General features: G+C 43.0%; 1 protein-coding gene across 3 annotated transcripts; it reads left to right on the top strand.

Moving 5' to 3' along the window:
- The first annotated feature begins 273 nt into the window (after positions 1–273).
- LOC119659596 lies at positions 274–12,082 on the top strand. 3 transcript variants are annotated; one of them, XM_038067759.1, is made up of 3 exons: positions 274–423; positions 712–1,341; positions 11,783–12,082. In XM_038067759.1, the coding sequence occupies exons 2-3, from the start codon at positions 712–714 to the stop codon at positions 11,969–11,971; spliced, it is 819 nt and encodes a 272-aa protein (XP_037923687.1). In that variant the 5' UTR covers positions 274–423; the 3' UTR covers positions 11,972–12,082. The 3 variants fall into 3 exon arrangements, with proteins under 3 accessions (XP_037923687.1, XP_037923686.1, XP_037923688.1); XM_038067758.1 differs by having other exon boundaries at positions 274–416; XM_038067760.1 differs by having other exon boundaries at positions 307–408.
- Positions 12,083–16,647: the final 4,565 nt, after the last annotated feature.

The raw sequence follows: 16,647 nt of genomic DNA on the forward strand, positions 1-16,647 counted from the left end.
CTTCTCACTTTAATCACGGGTTTTATAAACGAAGCAGCTCACTAAACTTGCAAAAATGCGTAGGTGATCTTGCCGACACCTAAAGCGTCTATTTTCCCGAAAGATTGAGCTAAAGCAAACTATTAGCATCCGCACTGTTGCAAGCAAACCGTCATCTGCCCAAAATCGGTAACTGGATTGTAGACCAGCTGAATAGGTTGCAAAAATTGTGTAACATGTCCATTTCCCTTTCTGCGAAGATTACCACATGCAGCAGTTTCTGGGGAAATTGGCGAATTTTGGGAGCAATAATGTTGGATTTTCGCGAGTTATACACATAACTAGTAAGTGCTCCAGCAAATGGGAAGTTAGTTCAAGTTAGACGACCAAAGTTGCTGTTTCGAGGATTTTCCAGTTGAAGGACTAAAGGTTGAAAAGTTAGTAGTGCGTTGTGGAAATCTAATTGTTTGCTTTAAATTTAAAAGTGATAGTACCGGTTTGATTAATTTGATATGGGAAAAATTGCCCAGTCTGCCAAACCCTTAAGTTGTGCTTCTTGAGTTTGAATTGAAAAATTTGTTAAATTAGTTTAGGTTTCGCTTAAAAGTTAAAAATTCGTTGATTGTGCGATCCTTGAAACAGGATGTTCTTGAGTTAACTTTTCTGCACACACATCCTTCGGTTTAAAGTAAATGCAACCATATCTTATGAATTTTTCATCTTTTTCCTCAGATGAAACTCACAATTCTCCTGTTCCTTACACTATGGATGCTGTCGTTTGCTGAATCTCAAAGTTACTACCAGCAAAATGATCCTGATCCATATGATCGACAGCAGCAAGCCAATACTCGAGATGTTTCTAATTATGAAGCTCAAGGACGTGCAGCTTCATATAATTCAAAGTTCGCTGGTTCGAGAAACGAAGAGGAAGCCAGACTTAATTTTTACCGACGAAGATATCGAAGACGAAGGCCATCTTACTATTCCGATCCTTGTTACCGAAGACGAAGATCATATGGTCGTAGTACTCAATCTACCAGGGATCAAGGCCGTTTCCTTTGGGATATTAACGTTCACAATTATTATCCCGCCAGTCCAGTAAGACCGTCATTGGGTTTGCTCAGTGACTATGACTGTGAATATGACTATTATAACCAACCTGCATTCGGCGGCCTCGGAAATTTTCTGGCATTGTTTAGTCCTGGTGGACTTTTGAATCCCGGCGCGAACAGACCTCAAAGACCACAAGCTCCTATCGGAGGTGATGTTGATCCAGGTGTTGATCCACAAAATCCAGATGATATATTTGACCCGGTTTACGAGGATCCACCCACTCGTCCTCAATTTGATGAATCACCAAGAGTAAGTATTTTGTAGTTGGGTGAATGTGTGCATATCAGATAGTGTTCATCCTTAGCTGTCTACATTTTCTATACAAATTAAAGAGCATACACTAATTCGCCAGTTTGGATGAGTCTTAACGTCCATGTGCAACATATTGTCTAACTACTTCATCTCTAAACGTATGATATTCTGTAAAAATTATTACACACTAATTCGACATTTTCGTCAGTGCTTTCCTTAAACCATCCATATTCACTGCAGATTCTCAATTTTATTTTTTCATTTGTACATTGGTGAATAATTAGCAGCATAGTACCAAATTGATATTCATAGGCTCACCGATATTTTTTCCTTTGGTTCCTTCCTCAAATGAAATACTTTGACCTAAATCTCTAGATGTTTCCTGGGGTTAACAAAGTTAAAAAAAGTTTTGAAATAATTGCCACGGTCCTCAGTTTCAGTCTCTGATGTGCTTCTCCTGAAATGGAAGCCCTCATTCTTCTCAGTAGATGGACCGTGACCTCCAATTAATGAAATCGAATACCATATGGCTCACACCCTTTGATTCTTTCGACCTATTCGCGGGTTTTCTAAATAGTCATGTGGGAAACATTGCCTTTGAACAGGAGTCTAGGGATTCAGGGTTACTCAGATAGCATGCATGACGAATGCATAATTCAAGGGGAACCGGCCCGTAAGAAGTATAGCTCCAATAGAATCCTAAATAAAACTTTTTCAACGTACAGTAGAATACTAGGGGATGCTCCATCCATAAAACTCACCGCAACCCTCTTTTCTACTTCTACTCCACGGAACCACCGTCAAATATTACATAGTAGCCCAAGTTTCCGCTTAAATTAATCACGTCGCCAGATCTCCAACCCTTTCTGGTTTGTACCTCTCTTCAAACCTGCCCTTGGGGTACACTCGCGCAACGAATTCACTTCCATTGATCGACTGAGATCATATTTTCTTTAAGATAAAACTTCAACCAATGAGGCTTACAGCAAAATAGAACGTAATATACTGATTGCGAGCAGTCAACGAATTGAGCTACGGTATTGTCAACAATGTTCTAATATCTCTCGCTGTCTCATATGCATTCAGTTGAGCTCCGCATCAATCATACTTCCGAAGTATTTTATAACCGAGTGGACGTCCACTTTGTTTTTCTTTCTTCGTTTAGTGATCGAGATCTCATTCGTCTCAATAGATCCCTTCTAGCCATTATTTTATAATAATAATAATCGTTGGCGCAACAATCCAATTGGATCAGGGCTTTGAAGTGCGTTAGAGTACTTCATTCAAGGCCGTAACGATACACTACATAGGAGGCAATGTGGTGAGCATTGCGCTCGCCCGAGATTATTACCTTGATTTGACTCCGGTACTAATTAACAGCTGGGCGCATCGCAATCTGTAGTGACAGCCCAGCTGTATTGAGGGCATTGAGTAGTCTTTTGATCACCTCGAGAATCGTCCAGGAATGCAGAAACTGTTTGAATTTTATCTCTGGATTCAATGTGTTGGAACTACTCTGGGAACCTGGTCACTGTGGTGTAGAAGGAAATGAAATCTCGGATGCTTTAGCAAAAGAGGAATCACTCTCCTATGCCGGGACCGAACCCAGCGATAGGAGTACCAGTAGCTTTGGCTAACTCTGTTTTCAAAAACTGGGAACAAGCTTCCCACAATGACAGGTGGCAGAGCCTAAATGCTGCCCAACAAACCAAACTTCCCCTGCCAGAAGCGCACATGCGTACTGCAAAGTTTATCTTGTCGAAAAGCAGGACGACTTGCAGGTGTATTGCGGGCATTTTGACAGACCATAATTTACAAGCTGGGCATATGTTCAAAATAGGAATTACTCAAGATGATACGTGTCCCTCCTGTAATGAGGAAGCGGAATCCACGGAACGTTTCCTATGTGAATGCCCCGCCTATGGACGCATCAGGCATCAGATTTTTGGTGCCGATGTTCTTGAATTGCGACGGGTAGCATCACATCCACTAACGGAAATCCTGCGATACGTTAACGAATCCGGAATATTCAGTGCTGGCCTGAGTGCTCAGAAGCTGTAGCTTCTCCCCCACCATACACACACAATTCACAGCTGAGTCGACTGGTATCCGACGACAAATCACGATACAAATCCCACTGCCACCCGTGAGATTTGAACCGCGATTTTCAATACGACCGCCTCGTGCTCTAACCACTGAGCTATCCGGGCAGTCATAAATTATTTCATTTGCCTGAGCGTCCACGTCATTCTCTCCAAAAGGTAGCTTTTCACTTGTTTTCAAACAGCCTAGGATCCCAATCCTACTCAACACGCTTAACCTCATTCCAGCTAACTGGGTTGGATACGCGGAACTGCCATTCGTTACGAACCATCACTTCTCATGCTAAACTTCACTACTAGCCCATCACATTGACTCTAGATGGGTTTCGAAAAACGTATATTGGTTCTTTCAGAAACTTCATTTTCGATACTGGGGAGAAGAAGATAGGTCTTCTGGTCTACAACTAGGTATAGATAGCAAAAGCAACCATTTCTTTCCCCATCTAACGAGGAATACTCCTTCAATCATGCTTACTTTGGAACTTCATTGAATGATTTGAGTATGATCTCGACAACTAGTTTAACTGCTCCTATCCTCCAGCACATTTCGCCACTTCCGTAACCGGAAGTGTTACTAAAGCATACTATGATGTTTAAAACAGCGATCTGGTCATGGCTATGGTGACATCCGCCTTCCATTAATAATCTGACTGCCCGCTGAATACAACTCACCGTCTCAGCATAAACAGCCATTCCTATAGCAGAACCTGCCAGACCATGCCCGGCCGGGAATGTCTCGACACTTCCTTGATCTCCTTTTGTAAGAAACCGTCTACTCTCAACTTCTACTTTAATCTGCGGAAAAATTATAAGGAGAGTGGCATATCTTGCTAATATGTGCCTGTGGAGATGTGCCTCTGACATATGTAGACCCTGCTGCCCTATTTCACAGCCTAGACATTGAAATTTTCTGGCTACAATTTTTGGGTTTCGATCTGTCGCGTTTACAACTAACTTGTTTAGCGCATATTCGAACTGATTCATTGTTTTGGTTATCAACTGTAGATGCGGACTTTGTTCATTTTCAAACTCAGGAATTCTATTCTTCAAATTGTGGCCATGCCTATTACATTTATAATTTGGTAAGGTTAACCTATTACTCTATTCCCTGCCCTCATTTAATATATGCATTAAGAGAACAGGAATTACCCTGCCTGCCAGTGATTGAGGTTAGTTTGTGTCAACCTCATTTTCGGGGTACATAAACATACACAATAAACACAATAAAACTATACAGTCCACTGAAAAACGCTAATCTACTCAATTTCTTTTTACGGATTGATGAGTCTTAAGTCCACATCCATTTAATGTCGAACCGGACCAAATGGCGAGCAACTTGCTCCCACTCTTTATTGTCCACGGACTCCTCTTTTTGGATTAACACCTAAAGCTCAAAAATGGAAACAGGGACGAAGACGGCTACGGTTTCTTACCAGGACAGAGGCAACTCTTCAGACGCTGCCTCACCTCTGCCCTGGGAGCAGCGTGACCGAAGCGGCTCGCAGGTATTATACGCTCCCTTTTATAATTCGTAAAACAAGAGGGGGGCGAATTATATTCAGCGTAATTCCGCCCATAATTTAGACCAAAACTTGGCCGGCGCTAGACGATTCCTTTTTAGGGATTGAAGAGTCCTAAGTCCGAAGAATTGTCATCACTTCCATCTTGTAATGAACTCATCCACGGGCAACTGGCCTGTGCGCCAATAAGACCTTTGTTCCAAATAGTATCAGGATACCGTACGCCGATAGCACGATGAAGGCTTGGAGCTTTTGGGTAACTGTGGGGGTTGCTTTTCATATGCTTCTCTCATGTAGCAACACAGAAAGGATATTAGTAGAAAATAGTCTCAAGTTGCTGCTGTTAAGATTACAGGCAAGGCACCGAAAGCTAGACTAGCGCTATTAACGGGCGGAACGGCATTCAGTTCGGTGCCACCGTCGGCAGAAACGATACTTCCTTGATATATAAATTGGGGAATGCCTTCAAAACTTTGCTCATTAATGCAGATGCTGGGTGTGTGTGTGCTCTTTATTTTCAGTCCAATTCTACATCGGCTTCATCAGCGTAATCAAAGTATTTGAGGAAAGATGTCGTGGTCCATTGAACCCCTCTACGTCCTTCGGGCAGGGCAGGACGAAGAACAACACCGATAGTAACAAGAAATAATATCAGTGACAAGATGCAACCCTGGAGAACTCCGCTCTGAGATTTTGCTTCAATGCAGCCGGTGGCATTTTGTGCGTTCTGAAAATAGCTATTAGTTTCTTTGAAACGCTCTTCCTGGGTAAAGCACTCCAGATACACTCTTTGCTCACGTTGTCTAAGTGTTCTCATGTTCAGTGAAAAGCAGATCTTCACACTGTTTCACAATAATCGACAGGGAGTTCCTTGATGCATTCTATGATTATTTTAGCCATCTTCTTTGCGACGGCAAAGAACATCCACATATCCTCCAATTGCCGTACTCAAGACGGATTCCATCTTTGGAATCATAATTATAATCTCTTTGCTCTACTCTTTGGGAAACATGTCGTTTCCATCATGTAATGACTACTGCCCTCAATGACGATAAAAATTTCTACCAAATAAGCTATCTCATACCGAACAAACCATGGTAGATTATCAATGAATAGATTACAAAATATTGATACATGGACTCCTGTGAACAAGGTTTGGTTATTGCTTGTTTCTCCTTTTTAAAGTGCTCATTCATTATTACCTACCCGTTTCGTGGCTGTACCTGATAATTATGCACATTTCGATTTTTTTTTTCGTTTTCCGCCCCGCCGATCAACAAAAATGATCAAAGAATGCGCATGCCCTTATTGATCCCGCAAAAAAATTCACATTGTCGAACGAGGCCAGGAATAGATCTATACCACTTGTTATGTCTCTTGGATTTGTTGCTTTCAATACCACCAGCAGACTTCAGAAGAACTAGTTCATTCTCCACTTTCACAAGCGATTGCACCTGTCAGCGCCACTCAAGCCAAGGAAGCAATAAAACGAATGAAATCAGGGAAAGCAACAGGACCTGACCAGGATTTGTCAAGAACTGCGCAAATACTTGCTGAATACACACTGCGTGGGTACTCATGGCGAAACACTGGGAGAAGTATCACCTTCTTTACGTTCGTATTGCTTGATATAGAAAAAGGGTTTGACCATGCCGTACGAACTCATCTGGTATGCTTTACGACAAAACCTAGTGCCAAAAGAACGCGCTGGGTTAAGTTGCTCTACCACGATCCGAAAAGTAAAGTTGGAAGTGTGGCGGGTGTCTCAAAACCGCTTTGTGTTTCTTTCGGTATTCGGCAAAGAAGCGCCCTGTCACCATTCCTCTTGGTTCTTGTTATGCACACTGTCACACGGGACATCCAACGTCTAGCGCCCTATATACTGCTTTATGCAAATAAGGTTTTCCTAGCGTCTAATGATAAAAATGATCAAAAATGGAATGACCGCCTTCGCGACCACATCCAGATCAGCCCTTTGATAGAACAAAATGGCGCAACCAATCATGACAAACCGAACCAGTTTTTGAACGGCTAAAGGAAAAGAATAATAATAATAATCGTTGGCGCAACAATCCATATTAAATCAGGGCCTTGAAGTGTGTTAGAGCACTTCATTCAAGACCGTAACGGTACACTACAGGATCATAGTACCCTGTATGAGGCAATGTGGTCAGCATTGCGCTCGCCCGAGATTATTACCCTGATTTGACTTAGGTACTCATTCACAGCTGAGTCGACTGGTATCCGACGTCAAGTCACGATACAAATTCCGATTTGAACCGCGGCCTTCCGTATGACAACCCAGTACTCGAACCACTGAACTATTCGGACAAAAAGAAGGATACCACAAGCTTAAACACACCTGGAAGTTTTTCTTATGCCCTCACCCGCAGTTCACGTTGTTCAAAAACATTTCCGATATCGATGAAGAGCAAAAAGCGGTGAACTAAACTTTTCGCACTGTTCTGCAATGATCCGAAGGGTGTTAATGTGGTCGTGGCGCTCTATTCATCAAGCCAGCAAGATGTTTTTGAGGCATTCCAGGATTATTAGCGATTACTCCTGTAATTTTCACACTGAAAATAGGTCCCCTTTTTTGGAATCTTAACGATCATCCTTTTGTTCCACCCATTGGGAAAACTCTCAGGTACCCGAATTATTGAAAGTAACGACCTAGTAGAGTCTACAAGGGCTGCGTGGAGAAGCTCGTCAGGAGATGGTCAAGGCCAGCGGCTGTACCCCATTTAAGTGTAAAGATAATTTCCCCTGCTCCCACCAGAGGTGAAACTTCACCGGATGTTATACAATTCAGAATCAAGGGGAAATAGCCCTTCCACCTCTTTACCACCTTATCATCGTTCCTCTCTTGGGCTGGTGGAATTGCTCGTAGAAAGCATCCTTCTCCACTATTACGGAAATCTATTTTAGTACATAACACTAAAAAAGATTTGGGGCTCCTTAACCTGGAAGGCGATCTTGCCGTCAAGGTTCTATCAGATACCGGGTCCCAGGCCAATAAAGGGCGCTTTGTGTTAGTCGGCAGCAGCATTCTGACATTAAATTCACCTCTGCTATCACTAGGCTTTGCAGAGTACGAAGCCACGGTATGGAAGGAGCTAGAGGAGTACTATCTACCACTTTGCTTATGTCCAAAATGTCGAGGACCCTGAACATATCCCAGAAACCAACCTAAGCCTTTCAGTCCTTATCTGACGCGTTGTTGGTAGTACAATTTTCTTGCAGTTTGCTAGCCAACAATTTTCTCTATCTTATGAGACGTTTTTCAGTTAACATATAGCTGCAATATAATATTTCTATTGAAATATATAAGTTTCCCCAATTGGCCGTCAGAACTTATAGTCGTGTCAGATTGAGAACTGGTTCCTGACCACCCTAGCCAACGGGAAAAAGGCAGTTTGTAAAATTTCTAGTGGAAATTATGCGTAGGTGTTGCACCAAAAGAAAAATTATAGAAATCTTGATTATCTTGGGCTGCCCCACGTTGGGCCCCAATAACCAAAAAATATTCCATCGTTAATAGCGCCACAGCCTAAGTCGAGAATTGACCTTCAGTTTTTATGCCCTTCAGTTCGCAAACTTCAACAGTGATTTGCTACCTGCGCCGATAAAATTTTCCCACCAGTTACAAGCTCTTCCGGTAGAACGCCTGCCGGATGCTGAGCCTCTCACGCGTCTAGAGATTCTATTGTAGCTTCCGCAGTTTGGCTAGGATGGTTAAGACTAGTTGGTCGAATATTTTGGTATTTTCTATAAATCATAGATGTATCCAATTTGCGCCTTCCTTCGTTAACCTTAATATTCTTCGTAATGTACGATGTTTGAAATATCTGTAGTTCCTGGGACTCTTCGTCAGAGAGCACGTGTGGCACCCATCCATGAAAACACGTCAAATTAAGGTTTTATATAAACGAAAATTATTTTTCTTGTGCGTTCTTATTATTTCAGTTCTTATTTTTACAGTTTTCTTGAACTGCGTACCGAGGCAAACCAAAGAATTCATGTTCTCCTGTTTGGAATCTCCATTTTAATCTGTCTTTCTTGTTAGAGATATACATTTTGTATTGGTTTCACTGGCTTTATTTCTTTTGCTAGTGACTCTAGATCTAACGGCGTCCGATTAGCATTAGGGTAATTTTTTGGTCTAGGATAGGTAAACGCCCTTACGCACAGAATTTGGGACTTTCGCGGCGGTGCATCATAGGATTGCCAACTAGATACCTCCCCGTCGTCAGAGAGCTAGCCGACAACCGTTTGCCACATTACCTAGGGCTAGCTGTTTCACCTTTAGGAACCAGCAATTCAGGAAATTCCTTTCATCAACAGTAGGGAAGAGAAGAAAGGGAAGCTCCGTCTTCTTCGCAACAAGAAGAACCTGAACGTAATGCGCAACACACCACCATCTGTCAGCACTCCTCAGCATTTCTTTGACAAAGTTGTTTGGAGGGAGCTCGCTTTTGTTTGAATAAAGAATCCAACCCCACCTTTCACAAGAAAAAAAGGTGTAACCGGCGTAGTTTACAATTCCATTGCAAAACAGACAGTCAGAAGCTCGTACCTAGTATGCCTAAAATATCTTTCCATTTTCCGGAATTAAAGATGCAAGTATTGATTCAGAGAATTTACATTAGGGCACTTTCCCGACTCTGTCAAACATACAAAGTAATCTGTATGCAGACAACAGCTCGTGATCGCCTTTCCCTTTTTGGTTAGCACAATCCTTGTGTGCTGTTGTTAGCAATTCGTATGTGACACAGAAGAAATAGTGCGGGTACAATTAGGTGCTTTTGTTTGATCTTAAATGAGCAGGGTTTCCGCACAATTTTCCAACTTTGCGGGTTATCAGTTTACACCCGAGTCCCCACGGACCTCCAATCACCTCATCGGCTAAATCCTATCAGCAGCAAGCTCTTTTTTTGTTTATCGCGCAATGACATCTCCTTTTAGTTGATATGTACTCTGTTATTGTGCTAAATGCCTTTAACATTGCGTCAAGTGGCGGAGTTTATGATATTATGGAATCTTCCCCGGTCCACCAATCACCAGCCCCCGGAATCTCGCTGAGGACGTTCGCAAAAATATTGCCTTCCATTGTCTGTAGAAGAAAATGCGATCCATTAGTTCCTTCAACTCCATCAGCTCATTTTTACGACTTCATTGGCGTTTTTCTGCTGTTAGGCCTCTCCTTTTTAATTTTCGCAATGACAGTCGACTGCGCTCCCACTGGACCTATATTCGAAGGCAGTTTCGGGGATTTCCATTATGCGCTTCCCTGGATGGCAGTACTGCATGGTACTGGAGTTGTCGATCACTTTGCAAGTTTCCTTCTTTATTTGGCTTTCTCATCTCGGTGTCTCGTCGGATTGTCGTTGTGGCGATCGGCTAATTTTCGTGCTCCACCCAGAGGTAGCCAACTCTTACTCTATCCTTACTATCTGCTCAGTTTTATCCCTATGGAAGTTTTACCTTTTCTGCAAGCAAGTGGGCTTTATTTGCTTAGACCTGACTTACACTTAGCTGATCCTGGAACTCGCAGGTGGTCAGGTATTCACTCGGGGCAACGTGGTCTAATACCGGCCTCTTTGCATACTACCTGACTAGGGTCCCGACAGGATTTGTTGCTGATTACCCCACAACTACCACCTTGGCAGAGCTAGGCACACATCATCCTACCAATGTCGGCCAGAAGACTTCCAGTGTGTCCTGATGTGTATCGGTCGTTTAGCTGTTCGCTTTCACCTTTCTCGAGGCTACTACTTAGCACGTAAGTATCATGCCAATTGGGGGGCAGAACTTCTTGCTCGGGCATCTCACCGACGTCCTCTGAAGGGTCCGCATTAGGTATGGACTGGTGCTGTACCATAATGTTTTTTTCATAGATGAACTTAAATAGTAGCGATCTTTTTGTGCTGATTAATATTTTCTTAGACCTAAACCTAAGTGAGACTTGAAGTTCTGGATCAATTCATATTTCGATTAATACCATTATTAGCTTACTCTAAGTAAACAAAAACTTGGTGAACTCCAATGTTAAGGTCATACCACTTTTCTAGCACCTGTTTAACAGAGATCTGCTGTAAATCATCCTTTTCCGAAAAAAACTCACCCTGGTATCCGGTATTATATAGGCTCTGAGTTGCCTTTGTCAGGAATCCACAAAGCTTGCAGAAAAGTGAAATTCTTTGTAACGTGAAAATTTAGCGAAAAAAGTTGGCATACATGATCGACTGTCCCACCTTATCGGGACTCAGATTCCGGGACCTCCCGCAGTACCCGGTGTAACGAAACCATATTTCTGCGTTGGTTCGTCAATTCTGATTCGTACACCACTACTACTTGTTCGTTTTAAGGGTGGTCTATATGGTACTTACAAATGAGGCTCCTGTTTGTGTGACATCTTTTTTATGCATCAAAGTCACTTCTTCTAACGAGGTAGTGATTTGATTGGAAATTTCGAAAGAATATTTCAGTTTTTATCGTCGAAGCCGTTGCCTTTTTACCGTACTTTTAATGCGAGACTCATTATCTGTTTTCAAAGTAGCTTGATTTACAGAGATGAGTTATTGGCACATCATTCAACCCCTCCCTGCATTAGCGATCCCCCAGTTTACTGTAAAGTAAATAAGATCTCTGGGGAAAGTAACGAAATGAGGCCTTTCTTTCAATTTTATTTTAGCAAGGACTAAATTTTGCATGTTTCTGTACCGATACACATAGTTTGGTAAAAAACTTTATTATATTTTTGGACGACTTCAAAACTATCCTCATTTCATTATTCTTCCTGAATTTGTTTTTCAGCCTCCATCAGTTCCTCAGCTTGTCGGTGGCACAGCCAGTTTAGTGAATAATTTAATTCAAACTTTATCAGGAAATCGACCAATTTCCAGACGACGTTCATATTCTGGCAATCGTAACACATCTAGCAATCGTAATACTCGTATCTCCGGGAATCGTAATAATTCCGGCAATCGAAGATACTCAGGTTAATGAATTCCTTGAGTTTCTTCTATCAGTAATCAAAATAGTTTGTACATATTATTTTTATATACTCTTTTGTAATTTAATGAACTTTCAATAAAATAGGTGTATTTGTGCCAAGGGTTATTTCATTTACCATTTACCAAAAGTTGTCCCGATGGAATTTACATAATTTCCCTCTTAACCTTTGAAAATTGCAATTATTAGTTTCGGAAATACAGAACAAAGTATTCCATATCCGACTAGGATTTTCCATTTTCACATATGCTTGCTTGCCTGCTTACCCATTTTTACAATTCCATAAGAGAGCGTCGTGGTGTGAGTAACGATCCCATCCGACTTTTGTCCATTCCAGCCTCCCGCTCCTGTCGAAGAAGATCCAATTGACGAAACAGCTACAACCACCACCCCACCAGAACCCCGGAGGAGAGGAAGACAACGAGGCTTACTGGGCCAAATTGGAAAAGAGTTTACTGACCTATTATTTAGACTATAATTTTTGATTAATCTGTTTAATAAAATTATTGGCGTTGTTTGTTAATGAGTTAATTTTTTTCGTGAGATTTCTGCAGAAGGGCTCTTCTATATTGTTGGTCGAAACACTTTTGTCTTGCAGGACCCTCTGAAATATATCAAGAAAATATTTTGTACTGAATTTATTCATCGATTTGGATTTTAAATATATTTTGGTCGCAGGCTTAGGTGAATAGGCATGTGTGGTGAATGATGTAATTCCAATTCTAGTAGGAAAATAAACCTGGCGATTCAACAACCGGCATCCGAACTAGGTCTGCCTTAAAAAGAAATACAAGACATCCCGGTTTCGGGCCGAGGTCCTTCAATCTGATATCGCTAATAGCTCTCCGGCGTCCTGGCCCATATCGTGCCTCCATCTCAAGCATGGTCTGCCACGGCTTCTTTTTCTACCATAAATTTTCCTGCCTGAATCATCCTCACCCATACGAATTAAGTGAACCGCCCCCGCAACCTATTGGGGCAGATTTTATCGACAACCAGACGAACGTGACATCGCTCATAAGTTTCTTCGTTATACACTGCTGGAAAAGTGCTCGAAAAGCTCATCAGAAGCAGACTCGCTGAAGCGATACGCGCTGCCGGAGATTTATCTCCCCGGTAGTTTGGTTTTAGAGCAGGGAGATCGACAATTGATGCTGTCATGCAAGTCGTGGACACCGTTCGACGAGCAGAGGCACATCGCCGCCGAACTCGGCGGATGTTGCTCCTCGTAACACTTGACGTCAGAAACGCCTTTAATTCCGTAAGATGGAAAGACATTCTAGGCACACTAGACAATACTTTCAACGTGCCGAATTATCTCTTACGGATTTTGAGGGACTAACTGAGGAACCGCTCCCTGCTCTATGAAACACTAGAGGGTCAAAGGTGGATGGAGGTCATGTCCGGGGTAGCACAGGGATCCATCCTAGGGACGGACCTCTGGAACGCTATCTATGACAGTCTGCTTAAACTCGACATGCCGACATGCAGATGATGTCGCAGCGTTTGTTGCTGGACGCACTGTCGAACAGGCGCAAAGCAGACTCGGCATATTGATGCGATGGGTAAGAGAATGGATGACTACTCATAGTTTCAACCTTGCACTAGAAAAAACCGAAATAGTTACCCTGACTAAAAAGAGAATTCCGACCCTGCGTCCCATATCGTTCGCGAGTCGATAATCGAGTCAAAATCAGCGGTAAAGTACCTCGGGTTGACTCTTGACTCAAAGATGAGCTTTTCTGAGCAAATCAAAGTAGCAGCGAACAAGGCTGCGGCTGGAATTTCGGCGTTAAGTAGGCTAATGGCAAACATTGGGGGTCCTACATCTAGTAGGCGACGTCTCCTGATGAGTCCAACGCAGTCTGTCCTACTCTACAGCGCAGAGGTATGGGCTGGCGCTCTTAACAAGGAGGTATATCGTAAACGCCTTACGCAAGTACAGCGACGGAGAGCTTTACGGGTGGCGTCTGCGTACCGCACTGTCTCTGAACCGACCGTGATGGTGAACGGGCGAGTAATCCCCGTTGCCCTTCTTGCTAGGGAGCGTCAGGCCATATACAAGCGCAAGGGAGATGAGCCAAGGGAGGTGGTTGCTCGCGAAGAACGGCAACACCTTCTAGACGAGTGGCAGCTCTCTTGGTAAAATGAAACTAGAGATAGATGGACTGCGCGGCTCATCGGCAACTTAGGTGCGTGTCTGAATCGGAAGCATGGTCAGACGGACTATTTCCTTACCCAATTTTTAAGTGGGCATGGAAATTTTCAGTTTCACCTGCACAAGATTGGAAAGGCGCCATCTCCGGATTGTGTGTTTTGCAATGGAGTTGTGGACGATGCCCACCACACTTTTTTTTCTTGTGGAAGGTGGGATGGGGTTCGTCAGCAGCTCTATTTAAACACAGCGGATCTCTCTCCAGACAACATTGTCGAAGAGATGCTGACGACTGCTGACAGGTGGAACCGTGTTGCCCATTACCTTCGGGCCCTTCTCGTTGCTAAGAAGATAGAACTCGACCGATGGAGGAACCGGATTGCAGGGAGTTCCTTGAACTGACAGTTCCCTTCCTTCTCTCCCCTCCCGTTGGTGAAAGGAATTCCCTGATTTGAAGGCTCCCCCAAGGCGGGAGAGTTTGGGGACTAGCCCGAAGTAATGTGACAAACGGTTCCAGGCTAGCTCTCTGACGATGGGGAGGTGTTTAGTTGGTAGTCCGACGACGTACCGAATCGGGAGTCCAACACTGTGTGCGTAAATTCATTACCCTAGCCTACCCCAAAAAAATATCATCATCATCATCAACGCCGCAACAACCGGTATCCGGTCTAGGCCTGCCTAGCCCCGAGGTCTACCAATTCGATATCCCTAAAATCTGTCTGGTGTCCTGGCCTACGTCATTGCTCCATCTTAGGCAGGGTCTGCCTCGTCTTCTTTTTCTACCATAGATATTACCCTTATAGACTTTCTGGGTGGGATCATCCTCATCCATACGGATTAAGTGACCCACCCACCGTAACCTATTGAGCCGGATTTTATCCACAACCTGACGGTCATGGGTGCGCTCATAGATTTCGTAGGCTACGGAATCGTCCATCCTCTTGTAGGGGGCCAAAAATTCTTCGAAGGATTCTTCTCTCGAACGCGGCCAAGAGTTCGCAATTCTTCTTGCTAGGAACCCAAGTCTCCGCGGAATACATGAGGATTGGCAAGATCATAGTCTTGTACAGTAAAAGCTTTGACCCTATGGTGAGACGTTTCGAGCGGAATAGTTTTTGTAAGCTGAAATAGGCTCTATTGGCTGACAGCAACCGTGCGCGGATTTCATCTTCTTCGTTATATAGGCAACGGAATCCGCTGTGATTTCCGATCCTAAATAGCAGAGATTATAAATGGTTTTTGGTTGACCAGTGCTATTTCATGTTAATTTTTTTTCCTTGGTGGTGCTGACGTTGTCACTATGAATTCTGCCCCCGCCTTCAGGAGGGGGAACATTGGTGCGAAAGGGGGGTGTACATTTTTTTTTACTGAGTGTAGCCACGTGGGATATCAAATGAAGGGCTTCGATTAGTACTTTCCGAAGCTGGGATTAGTTTTGACATTGGTTGCAAACGGGATTGACAAAGGTCAATTACTTCAAGAAATCATTCTCAGAAACTACCCAACCCAAATATCTGAAAAAAATATCTAGACCTCAAAATCTTCATATTTATTATAAATATTTTTTTGCAGTAATATAGGCTATACTATAGAGCATGATACATGGTGGAAATCGCACTATTACTAAAAAAGTTATTATAGCTCAAAGTTGTCACTTTTATGCAAATTTCTTGCATTCTTATGCTTGTATAAGCAATTCACAAAACCTTTCATACCTGAAGCGTTCAACTTCCGGTTTCTCGACTTGTTTATGTATGGGACCGATAATGCCCTGAAAGTTCACTAACTTCTTGGTTCTCCCAACGGACGGAGTGCTTGGTTAGTCTCTTCGGGTGCCGCTTTTTTGAGATTGCTGTATTGCCCAGTATGCAGCATTCTTCTGTTCCATTACTAGCTTACAATAATCGCCGAACCAGTCTTTTTGACTTTGTTTTACGACTGAGGCCAAATACGTTTGTGGTTGTACCAATGGTAAAATTTTTCAGATGGGGGTGGAGTTCATTCGCCGGTGCTCAACCTTCAGGTCATCTTACAGCTGCGATTGTTGCGATATCAACTTTCTCCTTGCCCGTTCAGTGTTAACTTTTACCTGATTGTCAGAGGTGGTTCGACGTTGTGTTTTTATTCGCATCTCGAGTTCCATGCCAATATAGTGATCCCAATCTATATTAACCCACCGCGACCCACGTTCATTTACGCATTTCTTTCCATGCAAATGAACTACCTCCGCAACGATTCGAAGTTTGTTGTCATTGGTAATTTTATGTTAGCTATGGGAACCTAAGTGCTGTCTGAATACGTGATTCATCAATACTTAGCTGTTAAAATCTTGAAGTGTGATTTCGCTATCTTACTTGGGGCGGATTTCGAAGGTTTGTTCCTTCGCTTTATAAAAGGTGTCCTCTTCCGGCTGTGCAGTCTCCTCTAAAGCGGCGTGCTAAGTTGGAATGATTTTTCGTTAATGACATGTCGCTTTCGCCAAAGAGCAAAGATTGCATAAAGTCGTCAACGA

This window comes from Hermetia illucens, chromosome 6, assembly GCF_905115235.1.
Source record: "Hermetia illucens chromosome 6, iHerIll2.2.curated.20191125, whole genome shotgun sequence".
NCBI classification, from domain to species: Eukaryota; Metazoa; Arthropoda; class Insecta; order Diptera; family Stratiomyidae; genus Hermetia; species Hermetia illucens.

Excerpts from the sequence above, each read along its gene's own strand:
- LOC119659596 (XM_038067759.1), top strand. The coding sequence starts at position 712 with ATGAAACTCACAATTCTCCTGTTCCTTACACTATGGATGCTGTCGTTT. Across the intron at positions 1,342-11,782 it reads AATTTGATGAATCACCAAGA|CCTCCATCAGTTCCTCAGCT; the intron begins GTAAGTATTTTG and ends TTTGTTTTTCAG.